Source organism: Pimephales promelas, chromosome 14, assembly GCF_988280905.1.
Source record: "Pimephales promelas chromosome 14, fPimPro1.hap1.1, whole genome shotgun sequence".
Taxonomy (NCBI): Eukaryota; Metazoa; Chordata; class Actinopteri; order Cypriniformes; family Leuciscidae; genus Pimephales; species Pimephales promelas.
In genome coordinates this window covers 31715117-31729929 of record NC_142782.1, presented here as the reverse complement: position 1 = coordinate 31729929, position 14813 = coordinate 31715117, and the positions used below count along the sequence as shown (strand labels likewise).

Below are 14813 nucleotides of genomic sequence, written 5' to 3'. Positions count from 1 at the left end.
CCCTCCCTCCACAGTAACAGTGAAGCTCCTCCCCCTCCCTCTCTCTCTCTCAAGAGTAACAGTGAAGCTCCTCCCCCTCCCTCCCTCTGTTTCTCTCTGTCTATCTCTGCTGGTGTTCAGTGGCAGCGTATCTCTTCACTGCAGAGGCAGCTACATTCTCTCCTTCAGGATGTCGGGCCTTCTGACCAACTCTGTTCTGCTTTTCGTCTCTCTGACGCTGTTCCAGATCCTCACACCAGAGGCAAAGGTAAAGCAAACACCACACCAGACCCTCATCATGTGTGTTTGGTGAGCTCTATAGCTACATTTCAACCACCGTGTTTTCTTCCTTTTTGCCTCTATGCAGTTTAGAATAAAGGGTTGAATTGGCTGGTAAATGCTGATTTCATTCATTTCATTTTAAATATATGTATTTGAATCATTGCACATGGATTATTGTGAATATGGGAGAGTACACTGTGTACTATTTATTTTTTTTAGCTTTTTAGCTTTTTAGTTACGCTTAGCTGCGTGTTCATTTTTGCTGAACTGATCGAGATCACTCGAGCCAGATGGCGTGAAATAGGGCGTACAATCCTCATTGCCTGGCAACAACAGAGCATATATCATCAACAGGGCTCTACTGGCGAATAGAATCCTGATTCAATTCTAGAAATATCTCTGAAAGGCAGTGTCCAGAAATAGAGGCCCAAGATCACATTAAATATCACATGCATCGTTCAATTACAGAGCTCCGTGTTATTTTATGATGAGAGACAGCATTTGTTTATTCTGCAGCTCTATTACTGATTAATCCAGGACTGTACTATATTTTGTCATTAACTAAATGTAGGTCTATTCAGAGAATATTCTTTTTAATTCAATAACAAGTGTTACAAAGTCTTATTTGCAACAATAGGGCCTGTGGTATACTGGTCTCTAGATCTCTAGATAATATATTACAGCACTGATGCACTGGAGAGATCTGTGGGCAGCTGTTGTGAATTAAAGTAACTAGTAGAGTTTGTTTTGACCATCTGTTGCATTCATTAGCGTGTGCGCTCAGGTTTTCAGCACCACGGACAGCGGCCGTCACTGATACTGAGCTGAATATAAAAAACACAGTGATTCTGGAAATGTGTGAAGGATTATGGGCCGTATCTGAAGGACAACACAGGACAAAATCAATAGTAGAGGATGCACAATCTCATTAGCAGAACAAACAGCCAGTCTTTCACTCGGAGCGGAGGAGGAACGCTGCCATGGCAACTGCTTTCAGAGAGCACACTCAGTTTTCTCACATCCATCCATCCATTATATCCATCTAGACTGTAAAAATGCTTGCGCTTCATGTGGCATAATTTAATTCAAATTCAATTAACTGATTTATTTTAAAAGAAAAAGAAAGATTAATATCATTGAAACTTTATATATTTTTCTTTATAAGCTGTACTACATATTTATAGTATAGGCTATAGTAAAGCTGATAAATAAATATATATATATATATATATATATATTAAGATATATATATATATATATATATGAATAGCATTTATTAATATCTTAATTAACGTTTTTATATTTTCAGTTTGCAATTTGTATTTTAGTTTAAGTTATAGCAATTTTATAATGTTCTTTTATTATTTTTATTAGTTTGTTAGTTAGCTTTATTTTATTTTTATTTCACCTTAAGTTTTAGTAATTATTATCTTCAGTATTAATATTACTATTTATTTCATTTAGTTCCCAAGGCAACATTTCTATATGTGCTTTTTTATTTTTTTATTAGTTTGTTTTTTAATAGTTTTATTTTATTTTTATTTCAGCTTTAGTTTAAGTAATTATTATTAGTAATAATTAGTGCTGTCAAATCGATTAATCACACCTAACATAAAAGTTTGTAAATATATGTGCGTGTGTGTGTAATATATATATATATATATATATATATATATATATATATATATACACTGTACATATACACACACACACACAAACAGCAAACACATTAACACATACATTTACAAACTTATGATAGATGTGATTAATCGATTTGACAGAACTAGAGTTAATAATGTTAGTACTTTTTTTTTCATTTCTAGATTTCTAATTCTAATTTTTGTTATTTTATTTCAATAACTGAAAATGATTTTTTATACTTTTAGTTAACAGTAACAGGACCGATTGGCTAACACTTAAACTGTACTGTAAAATGTTTTAATGAAAACTGTAGCTTATGTTACACTATTAATATTAATAATCTCTAGTATGTTTTATAATGACACACGCACTTTGGCTGGAGTCTGCGGGAATTTAACTAGCAGACTAGCAGTGTAACTTTGCAGAAAGTTGTTCATGTTAGAAATCTCTCCACTGGCGCAGTAATGCGGAGTAGAGCAGATGGTAAGAAACCGGAGGACATCAACACCACTTGAACTCATGGACAACAAGATAACAAGATCTTTCTACCACCCACACACATACAGGTCAGGGGCGGGATAGACGTCACAATGCGCCAGAGTGAGTCATCAAATACACTCACACATCAGCGCACAGAGGAATCCTGTTCCTTTAGTTTCATACGTCACTATCTGCCTCATTTATTATGAATCATAACAGCCCTGAAATACCCCACAAAGCTCAAGCTGAAGATCCGACTCAAACTGTTTCATTTATCATTCTGACGCAACTGATGCAGAATACGATTTAAATCTTGCACAGAGATTTGTCTCTCAGCACTCGCTTTGCGATTTCAAATATGCTGCACACAGAGGGTGAAGGCAATGTCATGACTCGGCACTTTGTTTAAAACCACAGGCCTCAGGCTTGAGCTGAGCTTTTCAGTGGCTAACATGAACAGAGAAACAGATTTAAGGCTCTCTAGACAATCAATCACTGCTGAAACGCAGGTCTCCTGTCAGTAATGGTGGACATAGATCATCAGAGCCAGTGACAGAACTAATATATGCCGGAGAGGAGCTGGTTACTCATACTGTCAGAGTGTGCTTGCTATGCACACTACAGTGATTTCAGCTTCATGAAAAGCATCTTTCTTTTCTTCTCAATAGTGTGCAAGTGTAATTGAATGCCTGATTCACTGTGGATCAGCAGATGAGAGGAGAGAAAAAAGTGCTTACTAATGCTTCCTCTGAATGAAATGTGGCGAACTGTGATGAATGCATGAATGATTAGTATGTAAAGTGTTACATTGAAGTGGGAGGTGTGTGTTTCTGTGCTCTCAAAGGCAGATGTACTTCAGAACAAATTTAACATATTTACAGCCATTTATCATACAGTTTGTCCTCTGAATATATTAATTGCTAAATAAGATTCAATTACATTATGCAATTGCATTAAGTTATTAACAATACAAAATAAAATTGCACGAATTAAAATATGTTATGATTTAGTCCATTAAGTTACAAATAAAAAATGCAACTTAAATTGCTTTGAGTAGAGCATCTATGACCATTTTAATTAATTCAATTTCATTCCCAGACAAATATGCATCACAAATGTACGGTCATAGACCAAAAATGTCTATATGAATGCTGAGCCCCATTCCATCATTATTGCTATAAATGATGCAAGCGATTTCAGTCATTATAGTAAAAACGTTGTTGTTTTTACTAACAATCAGAGCTTGACATGAACCTTTTTGCTCACCAGCCACTCTGACTAACGTTAGTTGTTTTCCAAAATTACTAATAGCCACTCAACATTTTCACTGACCATAATTTTGAAATCAATACCATGCAGAAAAACTGCCATATAGATATTTTTCATGTCTCATAATTTGGCAGCAGGTATATTAGCTGTTGTTGTCATTTTAACCCCCGCCCCCCTTCCCCCTCCAAGCTTTTCAGATAATATTTCAGTAGATAAGTATCAAAAAATAAACATTTCTTTTTTACAACACTACATTGCACTTAGTTTATTATTTAAAATGCCTTTTTAAAAGACTACAATTCAAAAATCTATAGTTAGCTAAAATTCAAACCGCCAAATGGCTAGCCTACATTAGCTAACGTTACACATCACTGCTAAAATCCACCCTAATGCCTTAAAAATAATTTAAAAAAAGTTTAGCTGAAACTACCAAAGTGACTGAAATCTATTATAGCATCTTTATCCATTTTTAATTCATGTAATTTCACAAATTTACCGCTAACGTTAGCTAAACCAAATCCCCACAAACCAAACACTGTCACCTGTCCAGGGAACTAACGTTAATCTTGCGGCGCCAGACCATTACAAACATAAACATTTATGAATGGAGAGCCCCATTCCTTCCATCTACTTACCAATGCGCAGTATAACTCCATCCTCCACTCATATCACTGAAAATCATGCTGAAAATGCATAGCTCTCTCGTTCAACCTCACTTGTTTCAGGGTTTCTCTTCTTCACCTGAGGCACGCAGTTCAAAACGGTGCGCAAAGTTTTGCTACGGTTATCAAGTTCAACGTCACGTGATTTGATCGCAAAACAGCATGTGACGTCATTACGTACAGGTTTTTAATTTTTATTCGCTTTAAAGTCGTTGGATGGAAACACACTTTCACCAGCTTTATCCGCATGAGTTTTTTAACCGAACTTTAGATAATTCGTTTGACAAGTGGATGGAAACATGGCTACTGATTAAAAACGCCCATGAATTTACAACGAACGTTGGCCTACTAAATACAAATGTAGTGTATTTTAATGCTTATTTAAAAAAAAAAAAAAAAAAAAACATATTGTTGTTCGTTATAGGGTTTAAAATATGGGAAACATGATAAAGATTGGTTTGGCGGATTTAAAAATATTTTAAAATGTATTAAAAAATAATGAAAAATAATATACGTGTGTGTATTAATATATATGGCAGGGCCTGTGTGTGTGTGTGTGTGTGTGTGTTTTGGGGGAGCCAATATACTGTAACTTTACAAATGGTATATTTAAGAGTACAATGCATGCAAATAAAAGTTCTCTGTATACCAAAATGTGCACAAAGTTGTTTATATTGCTTTAACATGGAAACAGAAGACATTTTTCACCAATCAGCTGTCGGTTTTGTCTTCCTCCGTCTGTTTCTCAGCCTCTCTCTGCCATGCGTGGCGGAGGTCGCAGTTTTGACAGCCAGGCGGGAGGAGTGCGTCTCCGAAGAGACCTGCGGGATTCAGTGCCCTACGAGGCCCAGATGATGGCTTATCCAGCTGCTGACTTCAAGAGCCGGAGCAATGATCTGTACTATCAGCCGGAGGTCCTGAGAGCTCAAGGTCTGGGACAGGCCCTCCAGCGCCTGGTGGAGAACGATCAGAGGCGGGAACAAGAAGCAGCTTATCTGGCATCAATGCTGCGTCTCCTTAACCAAGCACAGAACAACGGACAGGGCAAACCAGAGGAAGACGAGGAGGATGAGGGGGATTTTCAGGCACCGTACCCTCCGGACTACGATGAGACCGAGCAGGCCGTGAGCATGGCCAAGCCCCAGGGCCTTCTGGATCCTCAGCTTACTCAGGCTCTACTCAACCGCTACAAGCAGGAGAGACTGATGCAGGCTGGACTCGCTCCGACAACCAACAGGATTCCAGAGAGAGAGCAGGACAAAGACCAAGAGATGCTTAGGTAACGGAAACCAGCAAATGAAACAAAAGTTGAAACAAATGTATTGTTTCTAGCTGGAAATAGGGTTGCCAACCGTTCCGTATAATATGGAATCGTTCCGTATTTGACGCATAAAAGTCTTGTTCCGTATTGAACTGATACGGAACACACTTTGTTCCGTATTTTTGAGAATCAGTTCAGTGCAAATCCATGACAGACACATCTTCTAATATATGTCAGACAGACTATGAATGAACAAAGACCTGCTATAATGGAAAATTCGGGGACTTGGCGCCCCCTTGGCAGGCTCTGACGTGTTAATGTAGAGTTGTCTCATTGGTCGCGCCATTGGATGTGCAGTTGCCGCGGCACAGCCTATGAGCAAGCCAGACGGCATAGATATATGCAGCATAGATATATACAGGGCTGTGCAGCTGCAAATGATATGTGTTTTACATGCTTCAGTAAATCGAGGAAAAGGAATTTCCGAAGACATTTGTAGGCTATGATAAGAAAAACTACTAAATGAAAAATATAATTTTTCGCACTTGAAAGAACATTCTAGAAGTCTAATTCTATTAAATAAGTTCGCACAAGGCTAAAACGGTTGTCTTTATTTTTCTTCAAATGCACAAAATGAATTCAACTAAAAAAGAAAAAAAATTATAAACTAAACAAATCCATGGTTCATTGTTGGCAAAATGATCATGATAGCCTTTATATATATATATACACTGTAAAAAATATTTTCAAGATTTGTTATCACAACATATTTTCTTTTGTCAAATCAACTTTATAATAATTTATTTAGTTAAGATAACTTATTATTTTGAGTTTCTGATGGTTAAATTAATCTACTTAATTGTATTAACTCACTTTTTCCAGTTCAATCAACTTAAAATTTTAAGGCAACCCAGGTTACTTACTTTTTTAAGTTAAACCAACAATATTTTTTTACAGTGTAGTAATCACAACATTTTTTCTTTTGTCAAATCAACGAAAAAAATTTATTTAGTTCAGATAACATATATTTTTGAGTTTCTGATGGTTAAATTATTCTCCTTCATTGTATTAACTCACTTTTTCCAGTTCAATGAACTTAAAATTTTAAGGCAACCAGGTTACTTACTTTTTTAAGTTAAACCATCAATATTTTTTTACAGTGTATATATATATTACGTATAGTCATTGATTAGGCATACTTTGCTATTCTATAAATATAGGTCTAATTAGTTGCATTAAAATATGCTATAATGTATGAATTCCAGGGGTCATTTAAAAACAAAAACTAAATGACTAAAGCACATAACAAATATTAAACTAAAATTAAAATGAAAGCTGATATATTTTGATTTCATGTTAAGGTATCTTGTTGAGAAGATCCTCTCGGGCTTGGCATCGGGTGGCAGTCAGGGAGGCCCTTCAAACCAGCGCGCCAAACGTGACCTGAGCGCCGTGGCCAGCGCGGAGCGATCCGGAGGACCCGTCCTAAAACGCTCCCGCCGCTCCCTAGACTCGGCCCCCGTCCCGCAGGTGGAGGCGTCACTGCTGAGGGTGAAGAGACTCGATGACGACGACGACGATGACGACGACAGAACGGCACATGTCGGCCTGCAGAGAATGAAGCGCATAGACACTGACCTGCCGCCCCCCAAAAAGACCAGCCGCAAGCGCAGGGCCCTGACCTTCGACCCCGCCATGATCGCACAGCACATCCTCCAGTACCTGCCAGCCTGAAGAGTGCATGAGAGTCAGCGGAAAACAAGGGAAAAGTGGGGAGGGGAAATAGAAGGAAATCTAGACAGACAGAGCGAGCTTACTGATACGCCAGCATTCATTGTCATCTGCCTACATCTACTCCAATCAGGCCTGCTTGCCAAGGTACTCTGATGTGATGTTACGCCGTTTCGATGTTATACTGTAATAAATTCCACACACATAACAGCTTATGGAATATGCTTTTTGTTGTCCTTCTTTCTTGCCACATTGTACTGCCATTTTATTACCTGTTGGTAACCCAATTATTTAGGCTGCTGGTCTCTGACTAACCACAGCTTGACCAGGATCTGAGGGCCATTTACATCTCAGTAACCCAGAGTCCATGAGCTTCTCCACTGATTAAAGGAGCGTTTGCTGGTTCTGCTCCTATCATGCTCCATATATTTACAGCTGTCTGTGGGTGTGGAGAACCTCTGCACCCCATTTTCAGTTTTTAAGCGAAGCAACAGAGCTCACATTGTACTTTCTGCTGTTAATACGGCTCTATATGGAAAATAAAGTCATTTCTAGGTTGCTGTATTGAATATTTTCTGTAATAATGAACATAAATTAGCCTATAAAACAGCTACCCATTGATCATTCACAAATTAAACATTGTGAAATCAAATTTACATACACTACCACATTCAAAGTTTGACGTTTATTTTTATTTTTTGGTCAATAAGTTAACACTTGTATTCAGCAGGGATGCATTAAACTGATCAAAAGGGACTGTAATGTTACAAAATATTTCTATTTCAGTTAAATTATGTTCATCGTTTTCAGTTATTCACTGAATAACTGTTTTCAACGTTGATAATAAGAAATATTTCCTGAGCTCCACATCAGCTTATTAGAAAGATTTCTTAAAAATCACACATTAATAAATCTATCATAAATATATGTTGTTCATCATGTGTAGAAAATGTTTAAATTGTAATAATATTTAACAATATTACTGTATTTTTGATCAAATGACTCTTGAGAAATGAGATTTACATGCAAATAGCAATGAATCTACACAGAACAAACCCGAACATCAACCAATGAAACCGCGTAATCCAAAATCAGTCAATTTCACTTTATTATTTGCTTTCACAAATTAATTTTTTATTGATATTTACAGTAACAGTTGTAAGACATGCCTAAATCTACTACTACATCTATTGTATGTTCTTTTAGAAATGACATTTTTGTTTGAAACAAATGATTGAGAAACGAAACTCTCTGAAATATTATATTTATTGCAGAAGATATCTGGTACAGGTTTAAACAGCACAACACATCAGATCAGCTGCTTTATACAGCAATAAGCAGCACTATGTGAGTTTATGCTCATCTAAATGTCGTCCTCTCTTTCTCTGATTGGCTGTTATAGTGGCGTGTGTCATTAATGTCATTTGCATCCTATCCGAGCTTGATGAAATGTTTTTTGTCCTCCTTGACTTGGCTTTGAAGCACTCTGTCTGATAATAACTAATCACTGTCCCAACTTTCATGCCCTCTGGGTTTATAATCTGACTATATGAATTTGTGAAGGAAATCGTGGCTCTCTGAGTATACAGTATAAACGCTTTTCGATATTCGTGCAGCCATAAGATCTTGTACAAAAATTCATATCTGCACTGCAAGTTTTGTCAAACAACAAAAATCACTGTACGTGCTAATAAAGTGTATGTGAACACCAACAGTTTGTTGAGAAATGTGCATTGCTTATAAACTGGAAGTGAATTAGAAATGACTTCACATTTAGCATGTAATGCATTGGCTTTAAAAAAATCACACAAACACAAAAGGACTTGTGTATAAACGGTGGGTGACGACGATTCAGACGGCATGTTGAAGTTGACTTTACCATATTAGAAACATAATAATCACAACAATAATGATCCAATTATAGAGTATTTGCCTATTTTAATCCAAACAGCGACTTTTTTTCAGGGCCGGGCAGTGTATATGTGTGTGTGTGTGTGTGTGTGTGCATGCATTAAAAATATAAATAGGTCAACAATTAAACTAATTAAACAGATATATAGAATAACAGGTAACACTTTAATTTAATGTTCAATTCTCACTATTAACTAGCATGCATATTACTAGGATATTAACTGTTTATTGTAATAAAGCCTTATTCCACATGACTATTATCCCTTAATCCTTCTCAATACCTTAACTTAACAACCGTACTAACGATTTATAAGAAGTAATTAGGTGTTAATTGGGGAAAAGTCCTAGTTAATAGTGAGAATTGGACCCTAATCTTAAGTGTGACTGAGTTATAACACTGAAACTGTGACTACATCTTCAGATCTCGTCTTAAATTCATGCACAAGAAATGTCCAGAACACTGAACCAAACATCATTTAATTGGAAACAACATTCATTTTATCTGTTAGACTTGGACGATAACTCAAATAGAAATGCACTAAAGAAAATGACCTTTCCTCTTCTCTATTTAAAGCCACCATTATTAGATCAGACTAATGTTCCTCCCTCAGGGGAGAAAGGACTCGGATACAGTTGCCAGGTGACTGTTTCTACGCAGACAGGTTATGTAAGCTGACTTCACAGGATGATGACATCATGCCGAGCATTTCTTCACACGTTTCATGTCATCGTTAATCGTCGAGAGTGAAGTTCACAGACGCCACCTGACTGAGAGGGTGAGAAGGAACAGTGATGTGAGCTGCAGAAGATTAGGAGAGGATGCTGGGTTGCCAATGCTAGTGCCAATTAAAAACATTACCTTGATTCCAGTTTTACCAGCAGTTTCTGGCTGTTGAGAACAGCTCAGGCCTCTTTCATGCTGCCAGTAACAAGCCCGTCACTGAGAAGAGAGGAGAAAACATGATATGGATGTAGAGGATAATGTGATAATGAATCGAGTTAACATCTAGTACATTTTAGGAATTTAGTAAATTAAGAAAGCAAGCAGTACAGCTCCAGATATCACCTTATTACCACAATATCACAAACAAAAGGAAAGTCAGTTTGTTGTATATCTGCATTAAAAGAAAAATAATTTGCCAACATTAATTCTATATTTGAATATGTTATATTATATATGTTAATTCTATAATATATTGATATATAATATATATATATAGGTTTTATATTGGCATATTGGTAATATATTTTATTATAATATCTATTAATATTTCTATTTATTTTATGTTTTCAGGAATCATTTTCATTTTAGTTGTAGTAATTTTGTTAATATAAGTTTACTATTTAGCTTGATCTTTATTTCAGTTTAGTTTTGGTCATTTTAGCAATTTTATCATCAGCTTCATCTAATATTTATGTTTTATTTAATATCAGCTTTATTTCAATTAACTGAAACCATTTAAAAAAAATTAATTTTATTTAACAATAATAATAAAGTAAAAAAGCATAAAACGTTTATATTTGAATGTAATATATTTATACTGTATATATATATATACACATACATACATGCATACATACACACACAACATATATATATATGAAGAGTTCAGATGCAAAAGCCTCTAAATGCCATTTGAAATTTTCTTCTTTAATGATGATTTTTATCAAACTTGTATATTTAAGTTCAGTAATTTCACTTAAATAACAATTAATAGGTAATTATCATTGCCATTTAAGTGAAATCACTGAACTTAAATATACAAGCTTGATACAAATTATCATTCTAGAAGAAAATTTCAAATGGCACTTGGAGGCTTTTGCATCTGAACTCTTCATATATTAAATGAGATTGTTTTTTATAATCTAGTTTAAAAATCATGCAAACAAAACTAAATAAAACATGAATTGATTTTCCATTTACCATCACCATCCTTGGCATTTTCTGGCAGAAGGGCATCTTGGCGGTTCCCCAATACAAAAGCCAGCGTGGAAAGTATGCCGGCATCCAGGACCCCCAGCATGGCCAGTATGTACGCCCAGTGAACGGAGCAGTTCCCTGGGGAGAAACTACTCACACGCTCCCCGCACAGCGCCCGCATCTCCGCACACGCCCAGGAGTCTGGGAACAACACACACGCCAGGGCCAAACAGAAGCCTGGGGACACAAACAGATATCCATTAGGAACGATATATAATATATAACAAGATATAATCTGCTGCTTAGCATGTTTTCTAGTCAAGAAGGTCACATTTCAATGTGGAGAGATTCTCAATGTAATATAGCTCTGCAAAGAGGCCGTCAGTGAAACTATATAGGACTCGACAGCAAACCTACAGCCTGTGACCCCAGAGACTCATTTAACACACAAAGAGGTTAGCCAATCATAAACAAGCTCATTTACATCCTTCAGAAATCTTGAAAGGTACAATAGCGGCATGTTTAACTCTTAAGGTGATGATACTCAGGGCATAAATCATGTCGTGGGAAACTGAATTATGATGTTTTTGGTGCAAAAAAAAACATGAGGAAACACCAGACAGAAAATTGCTTTAAAAATGATATTATATGAGCTCTTTAGAGGAAATCACACATATATCTTTCACTTGTGAAACCATTCATTAATTATTATTTCCAAAATTATTTTTGAGGGAAAATGAATTGCCTGATTGTCATGAAAATAGTGTCACAATGCAAAAGAACATAATGGTCCTAAAACAGGCTTCTTTTAATACCAAGAAATTAGATTTGACTTAAATTATACATATATTGGCGTCCGAAAGATTTACTACTTCTATTCGGCTCGGAGTGACAGACTGTTAAAGAAGATTTCTGTTTTATATAAAAGTTTTATTTCGTGTTTATCTAATTCTATAAATGCAACACTTTATTAAGCAGCACAAAAACAATGATTTCTGAAGGATCATGTGACACTGAAGACTGGAGTAATGTCAAGAGAGAACACAGTTGGTTTAAATGTTAATATCTCGCAACATTTCACTTCTTTGACCTGAGAAGCGTCTCACCTGCTGTGAGCTGCAGCCAAGCACAGATCTTATAGACGGTTGCTGTGTTGCAGAAGCGGAACAGACACAGGCAGCCCACGCTGGCCCACACCATGGTGAGAGACATGCACACCAGCACAGCGGGAGACTGGAAGGCAGGGAGTGGGGTCAGGGTGTGAAGAGACCCACGGCATTCTGGGACGGGCCAATCGGTCTCCACGCAGACCTCAAAGAGGCCCAGCGTCCCGCTCGGAGGGGCCGGTCCTCCTCCGCGGTAGTGCAGCTCTCGAGTGCCCACCCATGACGGCTGGATGAGGATGACCACCTCGATGATGGCGAAGCAGAGCGTACAGATGGCCCACAGCACGCCCACCGCCCGCGCGCTCCGGATGAACTCGGTCTGATACAGACGGGACACCTCAGGCGAGTGGTACTGCATGGCAAGAGGAAACTCGCTTCTGTAGTTTTATCTGCAAGACAAAATAATCAACATAACCATTTGTTCTTAACCTCAATACCAACCCATATTAAAGGGATAGTTCACCCAAAAAGGAAAATTGTCATTCCAAACCTGTATGACTTTCTTTTCTTGTGCAACCATATGCACACAAAAAATGATATGTTGGCTTTAAATACATTTTTTATGTCAACAGGATCCACATAACTGGGTTACGTTAAACAAACATAATTTGTTCATGTATGTAACTTCAACATAATGGAATTAAGTAGTTTTAAGTGATGAACACTGAAGCAGTGTTAAAGTTAATGAGATAATGAAGTGAATAATTGAGGGATGATTGTTCATTATTGAAGTCACCCTTGTGGTGATCAGTGTGTGTTTTAGTTGGGCTCTTAATCAACTTTAACACTGCTTCAGTGTTCATTTAACACTCTGCTCAGAGCTGAATTGGGTTAAAAGGATCTTATTCCTAATAAATTATGTTTAACATAACCCAGTTATGTGGAACCTGTTAACATAAAAAAGTTAATTAAAGTCAACATATCTTTTTTTTGAGTGTGTGTTTGTTGTCCATACAATGGAAGTCAAAGGGAACTGATACAGTTTGGTTACCAACATTCTTTAAAATATCTTCTTTTGTGTTTCATACAGGTTTGGGACGACATAAGAGAGACTAAATACATTTTACACATTGGGTCTTTAAGAGTTTAACCATTTTGATTTCGAGGGTCCTGATGGTGGATGTCTAGACTGAGGTTGTTGTTGTTGTTGGTTTTTTTACATATGAAATCAGTTTTTACTCAGAAAATATCTTTGAAATGTTACCATTTGAAATTGAAATGATACAATGATTGTATCATTTGATTATAATATGGTATTTTGAAAAATACTATTGGACTAAAATTCATGTACCATAGCTTTTACAGTAACACTTTACAACAAGGTACTATGAGTTAATGGTAATTAATAAATTAACTAAAGTTAACAAACAAAGAGCAAATAATTTCTAACAGAACTTATTATTCTTTGTTAATGTTAATAAAAATACAACTGTTCATTGTTAGCTCGGGTCCATTAAATAATATTAACATATATTAATAATGTACAAGCAAATGTTGAAATTACCATTAAAATTGAAATTAGCTTATTGTAAAGCTTTACTGTTTTAATGTAGTACTTTATGGTAATACCATTTATACTATTTTGTAAGTGCATCATATTAATTTACATTAAACTTCAATGAATTCCAAAACATGTACATAAAAAACATGGTGTTACTATTGTACGAAGTACAACCAGTCATTTTTAACCCTAAAATATCACAAAGCATTGCCAAATGATAAAAAGAGACATGATGCACAAAAGAACATCTAAGAAAGCGAATGTCTACAGGAAAACAAACACAAAACCTGATCTCAACATGGTCAACGATATAGATGTAAAAAAAATGGATGAAGGGTGATTCACCTCTCTGCTCTGGCTGATTCCAGGTCTCTTCCTCCAAAAACAGGAACTGGCTGAAAAAAAAATCACAGTCAAATTGCATTACTGGAGAGCATGTCATGTAAAAGCATGGAGTGAATGAAAGAGAGAAACTGACCTGAATGGAGGGATTGTTCTCCTCCTCTTGCTCCCGGTAGGATTACGGCAGGATGTGCGACATTAAAAACAGGCCCACACTGGCTGCAACCATCTTCCTCGCACATATGGAGGGAGAAGAGAGTGGGAGAGGGGAGGGGGAGCGCAGGGCCATTCTGATTGGGAGGAGGGTCTCTGCGTGTACACACAAACACACACACGCAAGAGCAATGCAATGCAATGATGCACACACAACGAGAAAATGAAATTATCGGTCAATATACATGAAAATATTTCTTAAATATATACAAACATGCATGTGTATTTATATATATGTATATATATCATTTATATTATATATGAATATAAATATTTTATATATAAATAATATTTTTTCTTAAATATACATGCATGTGTGTGTTTATATATATATACACATACACACACAAAATAATTATACACAGTGCACCCACATATATTATGTAAATATTATGCAAACTTTTATTTTGGATGCGATTAATCGTTTGACAGCCCTAATAAAAATGCAATAATG

At 36.2% G+C, this 14813-nt stretch overlaps 2 protein-coding genes across 3 annotated transcripts; one reads left to right on the top strand and one right to left on the bottom strand.

The window, feature by feature from the left end:
• The first annotated feature begins 98 nt into the window (after window positions 1-98).
• Window positions 99-9019, top strand: pcsk1nl (proprotein convertase subtilisin/kexin type 1 inhibitor, like). Its single transcript, XM_039675360.2, has 3 exons — window positions 99-247; window positions 5063-5592; window positions 6936-9019. The coding sequence occupies exons 1-3, from the start codon at window positions 170-172 to the stop codon at window positions 7306-7308; spliced, it is 981 nt and encodes a 326-aa protein (XP_039531294.2). The 5' UTR covers window positions 99-169; the 3' UTR covers window positions 7309-9019.
• Window positions 8536-14571, bottom strand: lhfpl4b (LHFPL tetraspan subfamily member 4b). Of its 2 annotated transcripts, none has more exons than XM_089119864.1 (6): window positions 14283-14571; window positions 14150-14199; window positions 12244-12680; window positions 11141-11374; window positions 10076-10156; window positions 8536-9984 (listed from the first exon to the last, which is right to left on the bottom strand). In XM_089119864.1, exons 3-5 carry the CDS (start codon window positions 12659-12661, stop codon window positions 10131-10133), a joined length of 678 nt encoding a protein of 225 aa, XP_088975990.1. In that variant the 5' UTR covers window positions 12662-12680; window positions 14150-14199; window positions 14283-14571; the 3' UTR covers window positions 8536-9984; window positions 10076-10130. The 2 variants fall into 2 exon arrangements, with proteins under 2 accessions (XP_088975990.1, XP_039521524.1); XM_039665590.2 differs by having other exon boundaries at window positions 12244-12692; window positions 14283-14568.
• Between the last annotated feature and the right edge of the window lie 242 nt (window positions 14572-14813).

Coding starts and splice junctions, on each gene's coding strand:
- pcsk1nl (XM_039675360.2), top strand. CDS start 170: ATGTCGGGCCTTCTGACCAACTCTGTTCTGCTTTTCGTCTCTCTGACG. Junction 248..5,062: donor TCCTCACACCAGAGGCAAAG/GTAAAGCAAACA, acceptor TCTGTTTCTCAG/CCTCTCTCTGCCATGCGTGG. Junction 5,593..6,935: donor AAAGACCAAGAGATGCTTAG/GTAACGGAAACC, acceptor TTTCATGTTAAG/GTATCTTGTTGAGAAGATCC.
- lhfpl4b (XM_089119864.1), bottom strand. CDS start 12,661: ATGCAGTACCACTCGCCTGAGGTGTCCCGTCTGTATCAGACCGAGTTC. Junction 11,375..12,243: donor TTGGCTGCAGCTCACAGCAG/GTGAGACGCTTC, acceptor TTGTGTCCCCAG/GCTTCTGTTTGGCCCTGGCG. Junction 10,157..11,140: donor AAATGCCAAGGATGGTGATG/GTAAATGGAAAA, acceptor CTCTCTTCTCAG/TGACGGGCTTGTTACTGGCA.